Source organism: Sclerotinia sclerotiorum, genomic scaffold (genome assembly GCF_000146945.2).
Source record: "Sclerotinia sclerotiorum 1980 UF-70 scaffold_1 genomic scaffold, whole genome shotgun sequence".
Classification (NCBI taxonomy): Eukaryota; Fungi; Ascomycota; class Leotiomycetes; order Helotiales; family Sclerotiniaceae; genus Sclerotinia; species Sclerotinia sclerotiorum.
The window spans coordinates 2,435,782-2,452,146 of record NW_001820835.1 but is presented as its reverse complement, the minus strand read 5'-3'; the positions used below and the strand labels follow the sequence as shown (position 1 = coordinate 2,452,146).

Here is a 16,365-nt window from a genome sequence, read left to right as displayed (position 1 = left end):
CTTTTAACTTTATCAACTTACTTCTCTATTTCATTTCCTCTTCACAGCTAAGGTCTCAATTTTGTATTGATATAGGATGAAAGCCTTCTCCATTAATGTCTAGCATCACATTGGCCAGTCCAACTCGAGCTCCAGCTAGGTAAGGCATATCTCAGCTGAGTGGAATCAATGTCTGAGTACCTAGGTAAGTGTGACACATTCCTCAATTGGCTCCTCGTCTGACGAGATATAACACAGGCACTTGGGAACACGTCTATCTATCACGTGCCACCGTTGAATATTCATCCAATCTTGAAGATCGTAGATGTCAGTTGTTGGTCAAACATACCGTCGGTCAATGTGTTTTCCTTCCTATTGGACTCGCAAACCCGTATTCGGAAAGGCTGCAGGCAAGGGGAGCGGGTGGAGAACCTAAAATGTCCGAATTTTTGTATCTCAGACCGTTTGATAGGTCTCCATTTTGAGGTCATCTATAACTCGATCTTTTCCTGCAGCTCTACCACACGGCTGCGCCGTATGCTCGGTACTATAGATTCTCATCCTTAATTCGATCTGCAAATGGAAATTGATTTGAGCTTCTATCGAGGCGACGCAACGCCATGGCCCCTCATCTTCGAGGAGAGTGTCTATTACTATTTCATCAAGATTTTCTTCCTGCATATGCATGCTCATTCTAGCGTAACATATCACCACATTTAATTTGAGAACCACAAGTACCAGGTCGGTGGACTTATTGCGGTTTGATTGGCTCTCCTGTTAAGTGCAAATCGGGTAGGCGCATGTGGACAGGGCTTGACAGAGAGCACGAAGCAGCCATCCGTTATTGCACTCTAAAAATTCCCCTTAAATCATGCATGGTATGCACATGTGGAGGCAGCTCTATCTTTTGCGATTCTCCAGTCGGCGCTTCATATTTTGGCCCACCACGGGGAAGTATGTCCTCCGGCCGGATCATTCTATAAATTATTTCAATGTCACGCAATTATAGATCTAACAGAGTGTAAGCCGAGATCTGATACCCATGCTGAGGCATTGATGGACCGATCCTAACGAATATAGAGCCCAGCTCGACTATAGGTATCTTATCAAAATAGATCTGACTTCTAGAGTTCAGGAGATTCTCAACAAGATGTCACTTCCAACAACTGTTATTCATCTCGACGTTTGGTCCGTCATTTCCGTACCATATTCACGGATCACGATCTGTTCAGATCTCGCTTCATGATGCAGCATAGAAGCCGGAGGCCATCGGCATCCCGATCGTTGGCTTGTACTCTTCACTATTTGCAGTGGCTATCACGGCTCTATTTTCTTACACTACATCACAATTCATCATCATCAGTACGACCAAGAGCGTTTTGGCTCTACTTTTACCTTTTGCTTTAACGGGTGTAGATGAAATTTTCAAAAGCCACGAAGTCTTTCTTGGGCGTCTGAGCTCAAAGCGCTGCAATTCTGTGGTCCCATCCGTGGTACCGGAATCTACTCGCGGAGGCCAATTAAATCATTTTACGCACCAGTCACGTTGCATCGCCTGAGCATTGCCTCTCGTAAAGAATCACAGTTCCCCTTCCTGCCATCTTTCGTCGTCTGTACGGAGAGTAGTTAGATTCTTCTGCATAGGGAAGTTCTACAACATTGCTTGGTGGCCCCGATTCGGCTATTGGAAGCAAACAAACTACCTAGTAGGAATGGGGAATTTGTCAAGCCCATGCTTGGAATTGTTTGTTCAGTTTCATCATTAGGAGTGAAATCCGATTGAATGCTAGTGCCAAACTTTGAAATATTTGAAGTGCACTCTAAAGACCAGCGCGTTTGTTTTCAAAGGAAGCGGAAATGTTTCCAAGATTTTGACAAGGACTTGATTAAACCTTGGTTGTCCTGCGTCAGAGTGTGTGTCATGCACCCCGTGCAATTTTATCTGGAACGAATTGAGGAGTAAGGCTGCGTGTAAATCATAGAGCTAACGCAAGTAGTACGTGTGACCAGTACCGGTCGTCATACATCGTTTATAAGTTCAGAATGTATAGTTCCACAGTACTCTGCGTATGTTTCTTCGATTGTTTGTTGAATTCTTTGCAATGCTACCAGGCGCAATGGTCGTTATCTGTCATTCACAATGATATGTAGCTCTGTCTAGAAGGAGTAAAGTTACTATTAGTCTGATGGGTGTCAAAAAGCATATATGGGGGCCGATACGGCAAGCTACATGAATTTCCATTTTTAACTATTCATTACCCAAATAGGAGGGAGGTAATTGAGCTTACTGAGGCTCATGAATTAAACCAAAATTATTTTGATTATTTTGATCATATCTCAAATAAAACTACCTGGTAGCATTACTAGCATGCAGGAAAATCTTTGATTAAAAGCAAACATCACAAATTCTGTTGTACCCATTATAATATGCTTGCTTTCGCCTGACAGCCCCAGGATTTGATAAACCCCAGGTCCTTGATTCATCTCGGATCCTATTGAAGCTTGACACATTTGTTTTTGTACACAAGTTGACCCAAACGCTTCCAAATCCTCAAATCCGTCAAAGATATCTTGAAGGTAAGTCAGGCAGTGCGCCAATGAAGGTCTAAAAAACATCCGATCTAACACTTAGGAAATCCAGATGGTGACTCCAGGTTACTACTCTGAGCAGGAACCTACCTTTCGTAGGTGCGGTCCGCGAGGTCAAAGCTATCCACTGGCTCAGGAGCGCTCTGAACACTCATATCCGACTCGGAATTATAACGATGGACGAAACGGCGATCATGGGCCAGAGAACAGCGAAACAGGCCATCATCAAATGCGCCGCAGAATTCAAGTAGCCGTATACACCCACTTCTTTGTTCAAAGCACAGCGAATGTTCCATGTTTTTGGTCGTGTTTGCTAATTACTTTCTCGTGTAGTGCCAGAGATGCCGAAAACGCAAGATCCGATGCAGCGGCGAAGAGAATGGCAGACCGTGTTACCATTGCAAAAACTCCAGCTCAGAACCATGCGTATTCTTGAGAGTACTTACAATTGGCCCTTTATTCATAATGATAAATTTCTAACTCGAGTACGTAGGTAACCGCTATGCCACTAGAGCAAGCGAAAGACCTCCCGTCGGAATGCTTCGATGATAACTCGCGATCGATGTTTAGAATCCCTTCCAACACCCCTTACAACTACTATCAAACTTCACAAAACTTCAACCTGGGCCCAGACAATATGAACTATCGACAGGCCAATTACTCGAACTATGGTTATCAAGGAACCAAATTTCTGGGTCTTTCTTATGACAACTTCACTGAAGAACCCGCTGACTTTAACCTGTCAAACTCAACCTCATTTCAGGTTACAGGACAAGATCCGGTTTCTGTTTCCAGTTACCCAGCTCAAAACAATGGGCGCTCACGCGTAAATCCTCCTGCCCCATTGTACATGGATTCAGAAGCTGCTGGAAGTTATAATCAGAATACATACCAAAGCTATAACGCGCGCTCAATGGTTGATTCGGACTCAAAGAATTTCTGTGTCACCAATTCTGCTTGTCTACCGCCATATGGAACTGTGAACGCAGCCGTCACTTCACAGACTGCGCTCAACACCGCCAATGACTCCGGGAGGCTACAACTCCCATATCCGAGTATGAACAGACAATACAGATCCGCGAATGATGGCAATTCGAGTGCGCAGAGCTCACTGCATCCATATGGGTTCGTGAACTCAAACATGGATGGCTCTGGAAAAATGAACGGGACTTCAATCCAAATGCCCATGACGAATTCTTACATGGGTGTTCCTACGAGCAGCAGTCATGAAATTACAACCGCCGTTGCCATGTCTGCATATCAATCAGGCCAACAACCGTCTATGGCACAACAAGATTCGGAAATTTATGAAGCGCCAACTCCCAACAGTAGTCTGTACTACTCTCAAGCCAATGACTCCGCTGCAGACATCAATCACTACGGAACAGGTAGTGGAAGCGACGCCAGCAAGAGTCGTCAAAATAGTCAGACCAACACCACAGAAAATACATGGCCGGCTAATAATCGAAAGTCTAGCAGCGGCGGCAATAGCCTACTAACAAGTGGACAATCATACATTCCACACACTTCAAGCCATTACCCGACCCCAAACATACCCACTCAAATGCAAAATCATGGGCTCTTGCAACTCCCGCCCCAAGTTCAACATGATGAACTCCCGACCTCGAGAGAATATGTCTCGAATCTCTCATCGAGATAATTAGGTTCCTTGCTCAACTCTTGGATCTAAAGTTCAAAAAATACTCTAGCATGCAACATACCTTTGGAAAAACGTCACCGCAGCTTTTCTATTTCGTTTTATTTTCGTTCTTTTTTAAAAAAAAAATCGTGTGGGGATATCTTTCTGTCAATCACATTTCTTTGTTTGATACGGTCAGGGGAAAACGGGGGAAAGACAAAATATTCTTAAAAATGGGGGATAGGGGCTGGAATACAGGAAAGGTGGAAAGAAGACGGCATTTTCATTGTTATTCTACTTCGCTTCATCCCGATCCTTATCGACTGTTCATTGTGTCCTAAATGTTCATATATGCCAGGCCACTCGAGGCGAGCGGCTGGTTGCGCCTTTGTTGATTCATTTGCTTTTTTTCTTTCTCTTTCGAATCAATCACGGGGCTCGCCAAATACGGCCGAATTTAATACGACAAAACAAGTCTAATGGAATTGGAGAATGGGTAAAGTTACAGCTGGTGGGGTTAAGCGACAAGACTCCTGAGAATCAAAGCTACAACCACATCAGAGGTTTTCGTGGGAAAAGAAACCAGTTTTGGAAGAAGAGGTGGATATCAATCATTTTCAAAAGTTCTTATTGTATGGGCTGGGGGTTTATGGAAAAAAATGAACCGAGATTGTGGAATGAGGGTTCAAGGGTAATAGATGGAAAATTTTTGTGCCATCGCTGGTACGGGTGGAGGATGGGTTTGCGCTTATGCTTTGAGTTGGACAGAAAATCAATCTTTCAGGGTTGAGGCAGTGTGTTGGAAAATTTCTCGCTGAGTATTTACTTTGAGAGAGGATTGGATGATGGAGATTAGCTGGGTGGTAAAAACGTATTTACATTGTGTTTATTCTGTCATTATTGAGATTTTCTTTCTTTCCTTTTGGTTTTTTAATTTATGGCGAGTGGGCAAGATACAGGTTCCAAAGATGAGCAAAAAATGGTGGAGAAGGAGTTTCTCAACGTTTCCATTTTTCTATTCTTTTCACTCTCTACCGTTACTGGGATGGAAGAAGAGAATCTGGTGAGACTACTGTGAAAGATGAGAGGGATACGGGCGTCAGCTTTAGCTTGAGCTCACTGTAAATGTTTGATATTTCGAAGTTTTTTTGGATGTCATCGTGGTGTGGTTGATGGTGACCAGAGTGTTTGTCGTACGATACTGGTATCAACATGGCTGGGTTTCCAAGTATTACTTAATTGCTAATGCGCAATGGAAGCATTTCTACATGTTGGATACACTCTACGTACTTGGTACTATTCGGGTAGTCACAGCAACATACTGAGAGTAGTCAGATTTAATTATAATCATAATCATTCTAATACCATATCTCGCAAACCTAACCAATCTGGTCAAAATGTACCCAAATCTGAAAATTTCTGACTGTGTTTCCTATCACAATCTCGACGCATCGACCCAAATTATGTTTCCCTGCTTATGCCATCATGCGCCGACCCACTGGCGAAGCCAAAGGGGAAGCGAAAGAGCAGATCCTACGCCCTTGGCAGCAACCAGAGATTTCATTTCGATGGTAAAAGCAAGATTTCCGGGTGCGACTCTCTTCAGCTCCCAACCCAATCACTAATATCCCTCATCCTTGCACGGCATTGAAAAAATCTCTATGCAGCCATCTGCATGATTAACGACGGGCAAGACCTCGTGCCACAGAAGGCGCATTTGGGGAGAAGCTGGCGTCGCACAGAGTTACACGACAGAAAATAGACCCCACCCACCATGAATAATTGGGGTACGGTGAAGAATAAAGCGCTGTGCCTGGCTCCTTTGCATTGCTCTTTTTTCTGGGGGAGTTATCAGGGTCTTGGTAGGGAGAAGCTGGCCGTTGAAGACCGGATGAGCACTGCATTGGATTGTACAATTGATGTCTCATTCTGGGGTTTCTCAGTACTAGTGAAGCACAGCAGATACTTAGGATGAACCTCATGTCATTGTACAGTACAAGGTACCAACAATGTTTTGGCTTGTGCAGCAAGATTTTTCAATCACAGTCACTGCCATTCACTGCCTGGATCAATTGCACTCAACGTGTTGCCAAAGGAAAATGTAAGATGTTATATTCAACGTTTGCACATATTTGGACTATCAAGAGGAAGACGATATATACTAGCTTTAAACTTAAAGCAATACTCTATACCGCAACTGCCATCCGATCTCTGTCACTTGTCTAGTCCTCGTGGTAGATGAGGCCGAGCTTCCGAAATCTCCTCCCTGAGGAGCGATTCAGGAATCTCCACGAGCCGAGCCTGAAGTACATGAGATAGGACTTTTTGTCGCCATCGGTCCAGAACGTTCTATTTGTGCCCGTTCGTGTCGATAATCTCATTCTTTCTTGGTCAGGTAAGTCAATTGTGTCCGCCCAACATGTGAGATATGCTATTCTCTAATCTTCGGCGGGTACGTGAAACGCAGAAGAACCACAAGCTAGTCTTAGAATTTCAGTGCTTGTATAACACATAAACGTCCGTTATCTCCACAGCAATGCAGATGAAAACGTACAGGAACCAAGATTCAAACACCGATTGAAAAAGGCACGGACCGAAACGAAGTACGGAACGATACCTACCTAATACAATTTTGCGTGCAGGATGGAAAATGCTGTTTGTAACGAGAAAAAAGGGGGAAGATGGGGTAGTTCAGCTCGAATTGTTGAGATGGAGTTTGCGGTGGCGCACGAGGCAAACTTCATTGACAGAAGGTAAATTGCATAATATGACATGTCAAAAAGCGCTTGCAGAAACGGTCAGAGGCATCTTTGAAAGTGATGGTTTGTGTCCAAAATGCAGTGGTGACATATAGATAGAGAAAGTGGAAGAGAGCCATGTAAGTAAACGTAGATTTCTGGGAAATGATAACCTCCAGGTTGCAAACAGACATTTCCAGTTTAATATCACCCATCACCAGGCTGCACGTAAGCCAGATTTCGTAATGAACGAGCAAAACACCATGATTGAAATATGTAGTGTAGGACCTAATAGAGATCGATTAGAGGTTTCATGCCATCATGCCTCTATTTTCGTTCCCTAATTACACCAAAGCATGATACGATGGAGGATCAATGCAGATGCGTACAAAGCACATAGCCAATCCCCAGGTCCAACAACACCAACCATTTCCCACCCCAAGATGAAGCGAGTGCTCTACTCCTTCTTCTTCTTAGCACCCTTGACCTTCGCAGTACCTCTGAGTGTCTTTTGTCTGTTCTTGCGTTGTTTGCCTGTATTCCAGCACATGTCAGTATCATATTATTACCAATGCCCACCCAAGCAATCCCGCAAACCCGGAGAAGGACTGTAACATACGTTGTTGTCTGCTGGCCTTCTCGATCTTTGTAGCAAATCCAACACGGACCAATCTGTAGTGGGGTTCGAACTTCTTCATTGCCTCTGGTGAGTCGTAGACGAGTGCGAATCCGGTAGTCTTTCCACCACCGAATTGGGTGCGGAGACCGAAAACGTTAACTTGGTCTTGGCTTGCCTTGTAGAGTTCGGCGAGCTTGCCTCTGAGCTCATCCTTGGAGATGTTGGCACGGTTTGGGTGGAGGATGTCACTATATTGAGAAATCCATTATCAGCCTTCTAATTCCCGAATATCCATATCCCTTTAAATACGCCCCCAGTGACATTAAAAATGCCATTCTTCCATTGTGATGATAGTTCGAAATGGATGGCGGATTCGATAGAAATAATGTTGACTTACACGACCATTTGTCTTCGGCCGAGGAGAGGGTTGCGAATGAATTTGCGCGTTCGCAGCGTAACTGGGGCGTTATTGTCGGCCATTTTTGCGATTATCTAAATCGATCAGCCTGTCTGCGATGAATTCGAGACAGTTGTCGTGGTATAGATTGTCGATGGATGTCGCTATCGTGAGAGGAATTGCAAAAAAGTTCGAGTGGCTCTCAAGCATTCGGTAAGTCAAAATGCGCTAAGACTAGCTAATATGATTAGTAAGCAACAAAAATGTGCGAATCGGTGGATCCGAGAAGGTCAGAAACCCTATGTGAATGCCTAATTGATACGGCCACAAGACTTTACTTTGTAAACTCCATATGCCTCGTTCGAGTTTCGTACCAAAGTTCTGGCCAACCTCAAATGATCGAGTGATTGTCTTCGACCACAGCATTTCATCAAGTTGTGAAGTACTGTTCGATAATTCTGCTTTGAAGATGGAGGTGAAACCACAGAGCCAGGAAATGCCTTCATCCTCCAGGGACAATCAATTGGATCGATTTTGTCGTCAATATCTTCAACTTCTGCCCAATCTCGATTACCCAGATGAAGAACATCTTCGGGATAAAGTCTTTCAGGAAGCCATATATTTGAGACTATTTGACGAAAGTGTTTTGGAGTACCCTCCGCCTCAGAGATACCAACTCAAAACTCTGAAAGAGCTGACTAGGAGAATCGAGAATAGTATTCACAACTGGGAAGAACAAGTAGGTATGCATAAAATGCAGTTTTTTTTCGGTCGAATCATAGGTTGTACATATGTTAGAGCACTTAGTATGAATAGCAATACATGCCAATATAACTTTTTATCACTTCCGTACTTTTTCTTTCAATTTTCTGACAATGTCTTTCTTTTCTCCAGGGAATATCAGATAATCTGATGAGCCATCTTTCTATTCTTCTCTCTACCCCAATTCCCTCAGAAGCCACGGCAGCCCAGCAACAATCCTATGTAACTTATACTCTCTCATCTTTTCACCCTCCCTCTTCTTCCTCTACATCCCCAACCCCTCAAACTCCAACAATAACCATCCTCGAATCCGCCTCTCTTCTATCAAGTTCCGGAACCACAGGCCTTCGAACATGGGAAGCCGCTCTGCACCTCTCAAATTACATCTCCCTTAACCCACACCTTATCTCCAATAAAACGATACTGGAGCTCGGTTGTGGCACCGGGTTCATTTCGATCTTATGCGCAAAGTATCTCTCTGCAAAGCATGTTCTAGCTACTGATGGAAGCCCCGAAACATTAACGCTGATGAACACAAGTCTGTTTCTCAATAATTTGACTGATGTCATTACTCCTATAACGGGTCAGATTGTGACGAACAAGATAAGCACATGCGAACTCACCTGGGGTCACATGCTTCCAACTGGAGAAGCTGAGACATTTCCTGACTTTCTATCATCAAAATCCCTACCGTCCAGCTCATCACTCGTCGCTGGATCAAACCAGACACCATTGGACCTCATTCTTGCCGCCGATGTAATCTACTCTCCCGCTGTGATTCCCTCCTTAATTGTCACCCTGGAGGATCTCTTCGGCCTATACCCAGCCGCCGAAGTGTTGATCTCAAGTACGATACGTAACGCCGACACGTATGCAATCTTTGTAGATATGTGTAGAAAGAAGCAATGGGCGATAGAACGGGTAGATTTCGGGATAGCGGAAAGGAGTGAACAGGAAGGACCGTGGTATGGAGGGTTAGGGGAGGGGATTGAGATTCTTTGGGTTAGGAATACCAATGGGAGGAGCGGGTGTTAGGGAAGGCTAATAATACTGGGCAATTGCATTATTTCTTTGTACATACGTAGTCATTGCAAATAAAATATAAGTAATGAAGATTCCTCTAAATTGATTGTCTTAAGAGATGGCTTGCCTTGGATTTTCGATTTGAGAGGAGAAATACCTACTATTTACTTTACGGATTGTCACAGTCAACATCAATGTTTGGTCTCATATTTCACAGGTTAGCTGCTGGTGTACACTAGTGAGCTAAGTAAGCTTGCAGACAAAAATGAATACTGGATGGCACTAATATGATGTATTCAAGGGTATTTAGTGTCGTTGTAGATATAATCGCTAGATAACAACAGACTGATGATGCTACTGTGCAAAAACCCAAGGCAGAAGATATCAATCCTCCTTTCCTACTCCCGCGCTCCATTCAAAGCCGCATTCACGATTTCTCATCAAATGGTGTGAACTGCACATCTCAAAACTCAAAATTAAGAGTTAAAGAATGGTGAGAGATGCAGGTTTGTGACCGCACGAGTTTCATGCTCGTCGACCATGGCAGTGAACGATAAAACCTCATTACACGGGATAATACCTAGCATGAGGCTTTATCCCAACTTCTTCCACGGTTCCACATACTCATGATTGCCAATCCACGCTTTCTCCACAGTTTCCCCCCTCAATTCTCCATCATCGAAATCACCTCTCCTCACCACATCCCACTCGAAGCCAATACCGTTCATGGCAAATCATCGTTGCCACCGTGACTGAGTAGTCAGGCCGAATTCCAAACTCATGATTATTGGAATCCTTGAGAAAGAGTTATATAGAGTTAGCTGTATGCTTTCATGGGCCCTTTTCGGCTTTCCAAATGCATGGACATGGATGTGGATGTGGAAGCATGCCTCATTCTCGGGTGCAAATCCTTGCCGACGAAAATATCGCTGACTCCAGAGCACGTCCTCCTGTCCTTTGATGATGTCGACCCAGCTAATATGCATAAGTTTGCTCTAGAAGATTTTGCGTGTATGCGAGGTGTTTTGCATTCATGAATCATTATGCCCGATCCCAATGTTAGGACCACTCTCTAGCCTTTCTCCAAGCTCCATAATCGTTGCCTCGTAAACTCTAGCAATGTCCATAGCAAGTTCATCATTGTCATATTCAGAGTTATCATCTTCGTCCAAAATCATGTCATCAGGACCATTGTCCATTTCATTACCACGCTCATCCTCACCTTCACCATTACCACGAGCGTTACCGTTGACTCCATTCTCGGATTGTGGTTCTGGCTCTACTTCCTTACTCATGACGTCCACAATCATTACCCTGGTATCCTCAACTATACTTCTGCATCTAACCATATCAGTCTGGCTCATTCCCGCTCTCCTACCGGCCGGAAACCCTGGCAAGACCTCTCCAGTAACGGAGTCTTCTCCCCTCAGTAAACTAGCGAATGCATGATCTAGCTTTCTCAAAACAGCAAATGTTGTAGCTGGTTCTGGGGGAAATTTGGTGGGATATGTAGACATTGTAAGAGCAACATTTAGCAAATATGGAATTTGCAAATTTGCTATGATAGTCAGTCGAAGATTCGTGTACCATATATAGATTGAATTACATACGTGTGCCTGACAGCCACAATACATCTATTATCTCGGAAACGTCCTTGGCTACCTCCTTCATACTTACATAGCCGACTACCGTGTCTCCCTCTTCGGGACCTTCAAACTTTTTGGTGTATCGCCTTGCGATTTGGAGTAATTTGTTCTCTACATAGCGTCTTGCGGCTTGTTCCTTTGCGGATCCGGCACGAAGAGGTTTGCTACGTGGCTGTGGTAGATTGGATGAGGTGGAACTGACTGACGTAGTGCTTGGAGAAGGAGAGGGGAGGGAATCTGGGAGGAAACCTCCCGATTCAGAAAGATCCATTGTCTTTAACCTTTCTAAGGTCTCGATGTCCGGGCCGAGTTCAATCTTTCAGACCACTTAGTTATATCAAGAGATGCCACTCCTTACACAAATCTTTGCCAATTCCTGAATAGCAATTGTTCTTTGAAGGTATGGATAATGGAAGAAACTATCTTGGAATAAAATAATACCCACGGTAAATAACGTAACAAAACAACAAAGGCTACTCTAACCTTGGGAAAGCTAAAAGGATGACGTGAAGTCTAGATCAGCCTTGTCGAGACAGGTAAGGGTATGACTAAGCAAGGCCTAGGCTGAGCTTCATTCAAGGAGCTGCAAAAGTTGTAATTTCTCAAGCAAATAAACAAACCACAAATCTCAACTGCAATTCCACGATCATTCAAGTATTTCACTATCATTTAAGTAGACTCTGCTTTACCCAATTCTCCAAGAAACCCATTGATTTTACGGCCACGATCTTTACCGTATCAGAATCGCAGCGACAAACATCTACAAAAGCTCAGCCTCGAGTTGATCTCATCAATTACAATGACAAGTATTGATGATTTATTTAAGGTACGCATTCAATCGTCTGGTTCTGGGTTATCATTTAACACCCTGCAGAAGCCAGCTTTACCCAGCCATAAGCGCAAATTAGAACCTACTCGAGATCCAAGTTAGCAGCTCCCACCTTCTCGTCCCACCTTTTTGCTAAGCAGTCCTTTAGATGAGATATATAAATCCGCAAAATTGTCTGCGAACGGCCATGCAAAAAGCAATGGTAAACAGCCAGCAGTAGAAGAGGATGACGATATTGAAGCCGGGCCTTCAGCTCCACCCGAAGATGACGACGAAGACTATGGACCAGATATTCCTGATGATGAAGAAGGGCGGTTCTTCGGTGGTGGCATCACAAAAGATGAATCGGAAATATTAGATTACATGGATGGACAAGAAAGCGCAGAGATTGTTCCTGAAAAAATAGATTCTGCATGGCTAAGAAAAATGGCCCTAAACTTTGAGAAAAAGATCACGAAGAATGCTGAATTAAGAGCAAAATTTGAGAATGACCCGCAGAAGTTTATGGGTAGCGAGGCGGATTTAGATGCAGATATCAAAGCTCTGAGCATTCTATCAGAACATCCGGAATTATACGGAGAATTCGCGAAGTTGGGATGTGTGGGGAGCTTGGTTGGATTACTGGCGCACGAGAATACGGACATCGCAATTGATGCGGTAGAGATTATCAGTGAACTTACAGACGAAGATGTGGAGGCTGAACAAGAACAATGGAACGGAATTGTAGATGCTATGATCGAGGCAGATTTACTGGATTTATTAATTTCGAATTTTGGAAGGTTTAATGAAAGCAATGAGTCGGATAGGAGCGGCGTGTATCATGCATTGTCTGTGTTGGAAAACCTGGCGTCAAGGGTATCGCTTGCAGAAAAGATCGGTCAGGAGACAAGCATACTGAATTGGTTATTGAATCGAATACCGAGGAAAGAGTCTCCGGTGAGTCAGAACAAACAATACTCGGCGGAAGTTATGGCGATTCTTCTACAATCATCTCCCCTCAACCGCCGTAAACTCTGCGAACTGGATGGCGTCGATCTCCTACTCCAAATTCTGGCAGCTTATAGGAAGCGCGATCCAATCAAAGGAACCGAGGAAGAGGAATTCGTGGAAAATATTTTCGACGCCTTAACCTGCTGTGTTGATGAGCCGGAAGGAAAACAGAAATTTGTTGAAGCAGAAGGTGTCGAACTTTGTCTAATTATGATCAAAGAAGGCAAAATGAGTAAATCGCGCGCACTCAGACTACTAGATCATGCATTAGGAGGACAAACCGGCGCAGAAGTTTGTGAAAAATTGGTGGATGCAGCAGGTCTCAAGGTAGTATTCGGAATGTTCATGAAGAAGATCGACGGCCAGACAGTAGAACACCTGTTAGGAATATTCTCAAGTCTACTACGTCTCCTACCCGCCAATCAGGCTGGTCGCATCCGCACACTTGCCAAATTTGTAGAAAAGGACTATGAAAAGATAAACAAGCTTGTGAAATTTCGTCGAGATTACGCAACACGGGTAGCCGCCGTCGATGCTGAAATCCGCAAGGAACAAGCGAGAATGAGTGCAGAAGAAAGAGAGGAGACAGCGGATGAGTGGTTATCGAGAAGGTTGGACGCCGGCTTGTTTTGTTTGCAAACGATTGATGTTATCTTGGCATGGTTGGTGGCGGAAGATGAAGGCGCGGAGAAAAAGATTAGGGCGCTATTGGCCGAGAGGGATGAGGGGTTGGAGGTTTTGAGAGAGACTTTACAGGAGCAGTTGGATACGTTGGTGGGGGGGGAGGAAGAGGGGAATGGCGATGGTGATGGTGATGGGGAAGAGAAGATGATGAGGGATATGTTGGGGACGTTGGTGCAGTTTTTGACATAAATTGGTCATTTACTTTTTCAGAGTATGAATCGGAAAGAGAATATCGAACGTGTAATAAATAACCTATCCCTCATGTCGAAATGATGACGTTGAACATATTATTCATCCATTCACATCTCTACGCTGATGACCTCTACTTGAGAATTTCTGATCCAAAACCCAGTAACCTCTACCTCTAACCCTCATCACATACACAAAAAGTCACCAACAAACATCCCGCTCCCCTTATCCAAGCTCCAGATCATCTCATTATTCACGAGTACAAAGATCTCGACATTTTCATGAATCATATTGAAGTTCACTGATTTACGTACTATAAATAATTACACAGATAAGATAGAGATAGAGATGAGATAATGTACACAAAACTTGACCAACCTTGTGTCGTGTATATCCTCCGTACAAACATGTAAGTAAATAGATACTCGCAAAATTCAAAATATATACTCATACAATATCCTCTGCATCCCTCGTTGCAGCAAGAGGGCCATTGATCGCCCTTGATTGAGGATTAACTGCCCTTTCCTCTGCGGTCTTGGCATTGACCTCGGTTATTAAACCCCCAGTGTAGATTAAACATGGCAGAGCGCCGGCGAAACTGAATAGTCCCAATGACCAGGTCATGGTACCCCATCCTGCATAGTCTTTTACATAACCTGCCCAGATTGGGCCGATGAGAGTACCGGCTGCAAAAGCAGCGGTAAAAAGACCGTATGCTTGTGCATATGCTCCGTTCTTTCCAAATCGGCCGGGTATTTGCTTCTCCTTTGCTTCGACAATATAGGAAATCTCAGCCGTCAGCCCTGGAAGGACACAGGTCAAGGAGACACCAATGAGAGCTAGTAATGCGCAGAGAAGAACTTTCTGGTTTAAGGAATCATGCGTAACGAGACGCAGGAGAACCCAAAAGGGGATTGCGAAACAGAAACCCGCTACGCATGGCCAGCGTGGGCCGTACTGATCGCATACCCACCCAATAACTGGTGCGGCGAAACTGGGTACCATGAGAGCGAGAAAGATCAATCCTGCTCCAATGGAATCCCAGTGAAAAGTCTCTTGGACGAAAAGAGGAATGACACTGTCAAATGATGACATGAGAGATGCTTGAACTATACAACCCCACAGTGCAGCACAGAGCCGTTTAGATTTCAGGAGAGAGAAAATTGCAGGCCACTTACTGATCTTGTGGGGAACAGTGGGCGCAGCTGCTGTAGTACCTGAAGGCTCACTTTGTGTTACCTTCTCCTCGTCCGTGGTAGTATGGTTCACATTCCTTGTGTCAGCTACGTTTTCATTACCCGCAGGCGAATTTTGGGAGTCGGAGCTGGTTCCAGAATCGGTGACTGTTTCATCGTCCAGCCACTGGCGAGCGAGTTTTTTCTCTACCAATACCAAACGAAGAATAATATCCAGGACCAATAATCCAAAAGACATATAGAAAACTGCGTAATATCCAGCTTTTTCATACACAGCGCCTCCCAGCAAAGGAGCGACTAGAATCCCCATACTCATGCTCAAGCTCACGTAACCTAATGTTTCACCAATTTCGGCTTGTCCAACGGTGTCGACTAATAGAGCTAATCCTACGGTCCACACAATGGATGCACTCAACCCTGCGAAGATGCGTCCCAAGACGAGCAATGCCACCGACTTTGCCAGGCACAGCATAACCGTGGAACCAACCATTGCGATCAAGCCAATCAGTAGTGGCACACGTCTCGATGACGAATGGTCGGCATACCATCCTGAAATTGGGCTTCCGGCGAGTAATGCTGCGCCATAAACTGCAAGTAATATCGACACCCAGCTCTGGACCGAGGCTTCAGGCACGCCTGCGCGCGAGGTGAGTGAAAAAGGTACGACGGGTACAATAATTCCGTAAAGAAATATATCTGTAAATACTGCTACACATATTGTTGAGATGATAAAAAAGTTCGAAGATCGTATTTTCAGGAAATGAGGTGGCGGCGAAGAGGGGTCAACTCGTCTGCCCAAGATGAAATTCTGGATGCGACCCATATCTTAAGATTTTTAAGTCAATTAGCAAAACAGTCTTCTTCATGCTGTGTCATCTCCACTTATCTTCAGGAAAGGTAGATGTTTAAATACTCATAACGGTCCTCAGAAAAAAAAAACTCGATCATGGGTAATTGAACTCCGTATCCATATCATAGATATGTTGTGATGGCGGAGTTCGGAATAAAATTGATGACTAAAATTAATGTAAGTCTCGAAAAGACTATAGCAAAATAGGGAAGTGCAAGCAGGAATTTAACTCGAT

General features: G+C 44.2%; 10 protein-coding genes across 10 annotated transcripts; 6 read left to right on the top strand and 4 right to left on the bottom strand.

Annotated features, from left to right (window-relative positions):
• Window positions 1-168: 168 nt before the first annotated feature.
• Window positions 169-464, top strand: SS1G_00955 (predicted protein; the record flags this gene model as incomplete). The annotated part of the gene is made up of 2 exons (XM_001598816.1): window positions 169-184; window positions 238-464. The coding sequence occupies 2 exons, from the start codon at window positions 169-171 to the stop codon at window positions 462-464; spliced, it is 243 nt and encodes an 80-aa protein (XP_001598866.1).
• Window positions 465-1,129: 665 nt separating this feature from the next.
• On the top strand, window positions 1,130-1,538 carry SS1G_00954 (predicted protein; the record flags this gene model as incomplete). The annotated part of the gene is made up of 2 exons (XM_001598815.1): window positions 1,130-1,180; window positions 1,236-1,538. The coding sequence occupies 2 exons, from the start codon at window positions 1,130-1,132 to the stop codon at window positions 1,536-1,538; spliced, it is 354 nt and encodes a 117-aa protein (XP_001598865.1).
• Window positions 1,539-2,022: 484 nt separating this feature from the next.
• Window positions 2,023-4,067, top strand: SS1G_00953 (predicted protein; the record flags this gene model as incomplete). The annotated part of the gene is made up of 5 exons (XM_001598814.1): window positions 2,023-2,046; window positions 2,612-2,667; window positions 2,902-2,994; window positions 3,139-3,956; window positions 4,045-4,067. 5 exons carry the CDS (start codon window positions 2,023-2,025, stop codon window positions 4,065-4,067), a joined length of 1,014 nt encoding a protein of 337 aa, XP_001598864.1.
• Window positions 4,068-5,604: 1,537 nt separating this feature from the next.
• On the top strand, window positions 5,605-5,969 carry SS1G_00952 (predicted protein; the record flags this gene model as incomplete). The annotated part of the gene is made up of 2 exons (XM_001598813.1): window positions 5,605-5,797; window positions 5,875-5,969. The coding sequence occupies 2 exons, from the start codon at window positions 5,605-5,607 to the stop codon at window positions 5,967-5,969; spliced, it is 288 nt and encodes a 95-aa protein (XP_001598863.1).
• Window positions 5,970-7,402: 1,433 nt separating this feature from the next.
• Window positions 7,403-8,044, bottom strand: SS1G_00951 (40S ribosomal protein S24; the record flags this gene model as incomplete). Its single annotated transcript, XM_001598812.1, has 3 exons — window positions 7,403-7,479; window positions 7,565-7,812; window positions 7,962-8,044. The coding sequence occupies 3 exons, from the start codon at window positions 8,042-8,044 to the stop codon at window positions 7,403-7,405; spliced, it is 408 nt and encodes a 135-aa protein (XP_001598862.1).
• A 269-nt stretch (window positions 8,045-8,313) lies between these two features.
• Window positions 8,314-9,758, top strand: SS1G_00950 (hypothetical protein; the record flags this gene model as incomplete). The annotated part of the gene is made up of 2 exons (XM_001598811.1): window positions 8,314-8,700; window positions 8,856-9,758. The coding sequence occupies 2 exons, from the start codon at window positions 8,314-8,316 to the stop codon at window positions 9,756-9,758; spliced, it is 1,290 nt and encodes a 429-aa protein (XP_001598861.1).
• Window positions 9,759-10,339: 581 nt separating this feature from the next.
• SS1G_00949 (predicted protein) lies at window positions 10,340-10,474 on the bottom strand (the record flags this gene model as incomplete). The annotated part of the gene is made up of 1 exon (XM_001598810.1): window positions 10,340-10,474. One exon carries the CDS (start codon window positions 10,472-10,474, stop codon window positions 10,340-10,342), a length of 135 nt encoding a protein of 44 aa, XP_001598860.1.
• A 303-nt stretch (window positions 10,475-10,777) lies between these two features.
• On the bottom strand, window positions 10,778-11,663 carry SS1G_00948 (hypothetical protein; the record flags this gene model as incomplete). Its single annotated transcript, XM_001598809.1, has 2 exons — window positions 10,778-11,304; window positions 11,357-11,663. 2 exons carry the CDS (start codon window positions 11,661-11,663, stop codon window positions 10,778-10,780), a joined length of 834 nt encoding a protein of 277 aa, XP_001598859.1.
• A 528-nt stretch (window positions 11,664-12,191) lies between these two features.
• Window positions 12,192-14,084, top strand: SS1G_00947 (hypothetical protein; the record flags this gene model as incomplete). Its single annotated transcript, XM_001598808.1, has 3 exons — window positions 12,192-12,218; window positions 12,267-12,318; window positions 12,370-14,084. 3 exons carry the CDS (start codon window positions 12,192-12,194, stop codon window positions 14,082-14,084), a joined length of 1,794 nt encoding a protein of 597 aa, XP_001598858.1.
• A 447-nt stretch (window positions 14,085-14,531) lies between these two features.
• SS1G_00946 (hypothetical protein) lies at window positions 14,532-15,770 on the bottom strand (the record flags this gene model as incomplete). The annotated part of the gene is made up of 1 exon (XM_001598807.1): window positions 14,532-15,770. One exon carries the CDS (start codon window positions 15,768-15,770, stop codon window positions 14,532-14,534), a length of 1,239 nt encoding a protein of 412 aa, XP_001598857.1.
• Window positions 15,771-16,365: the final 595 nt, after the last annotated feature.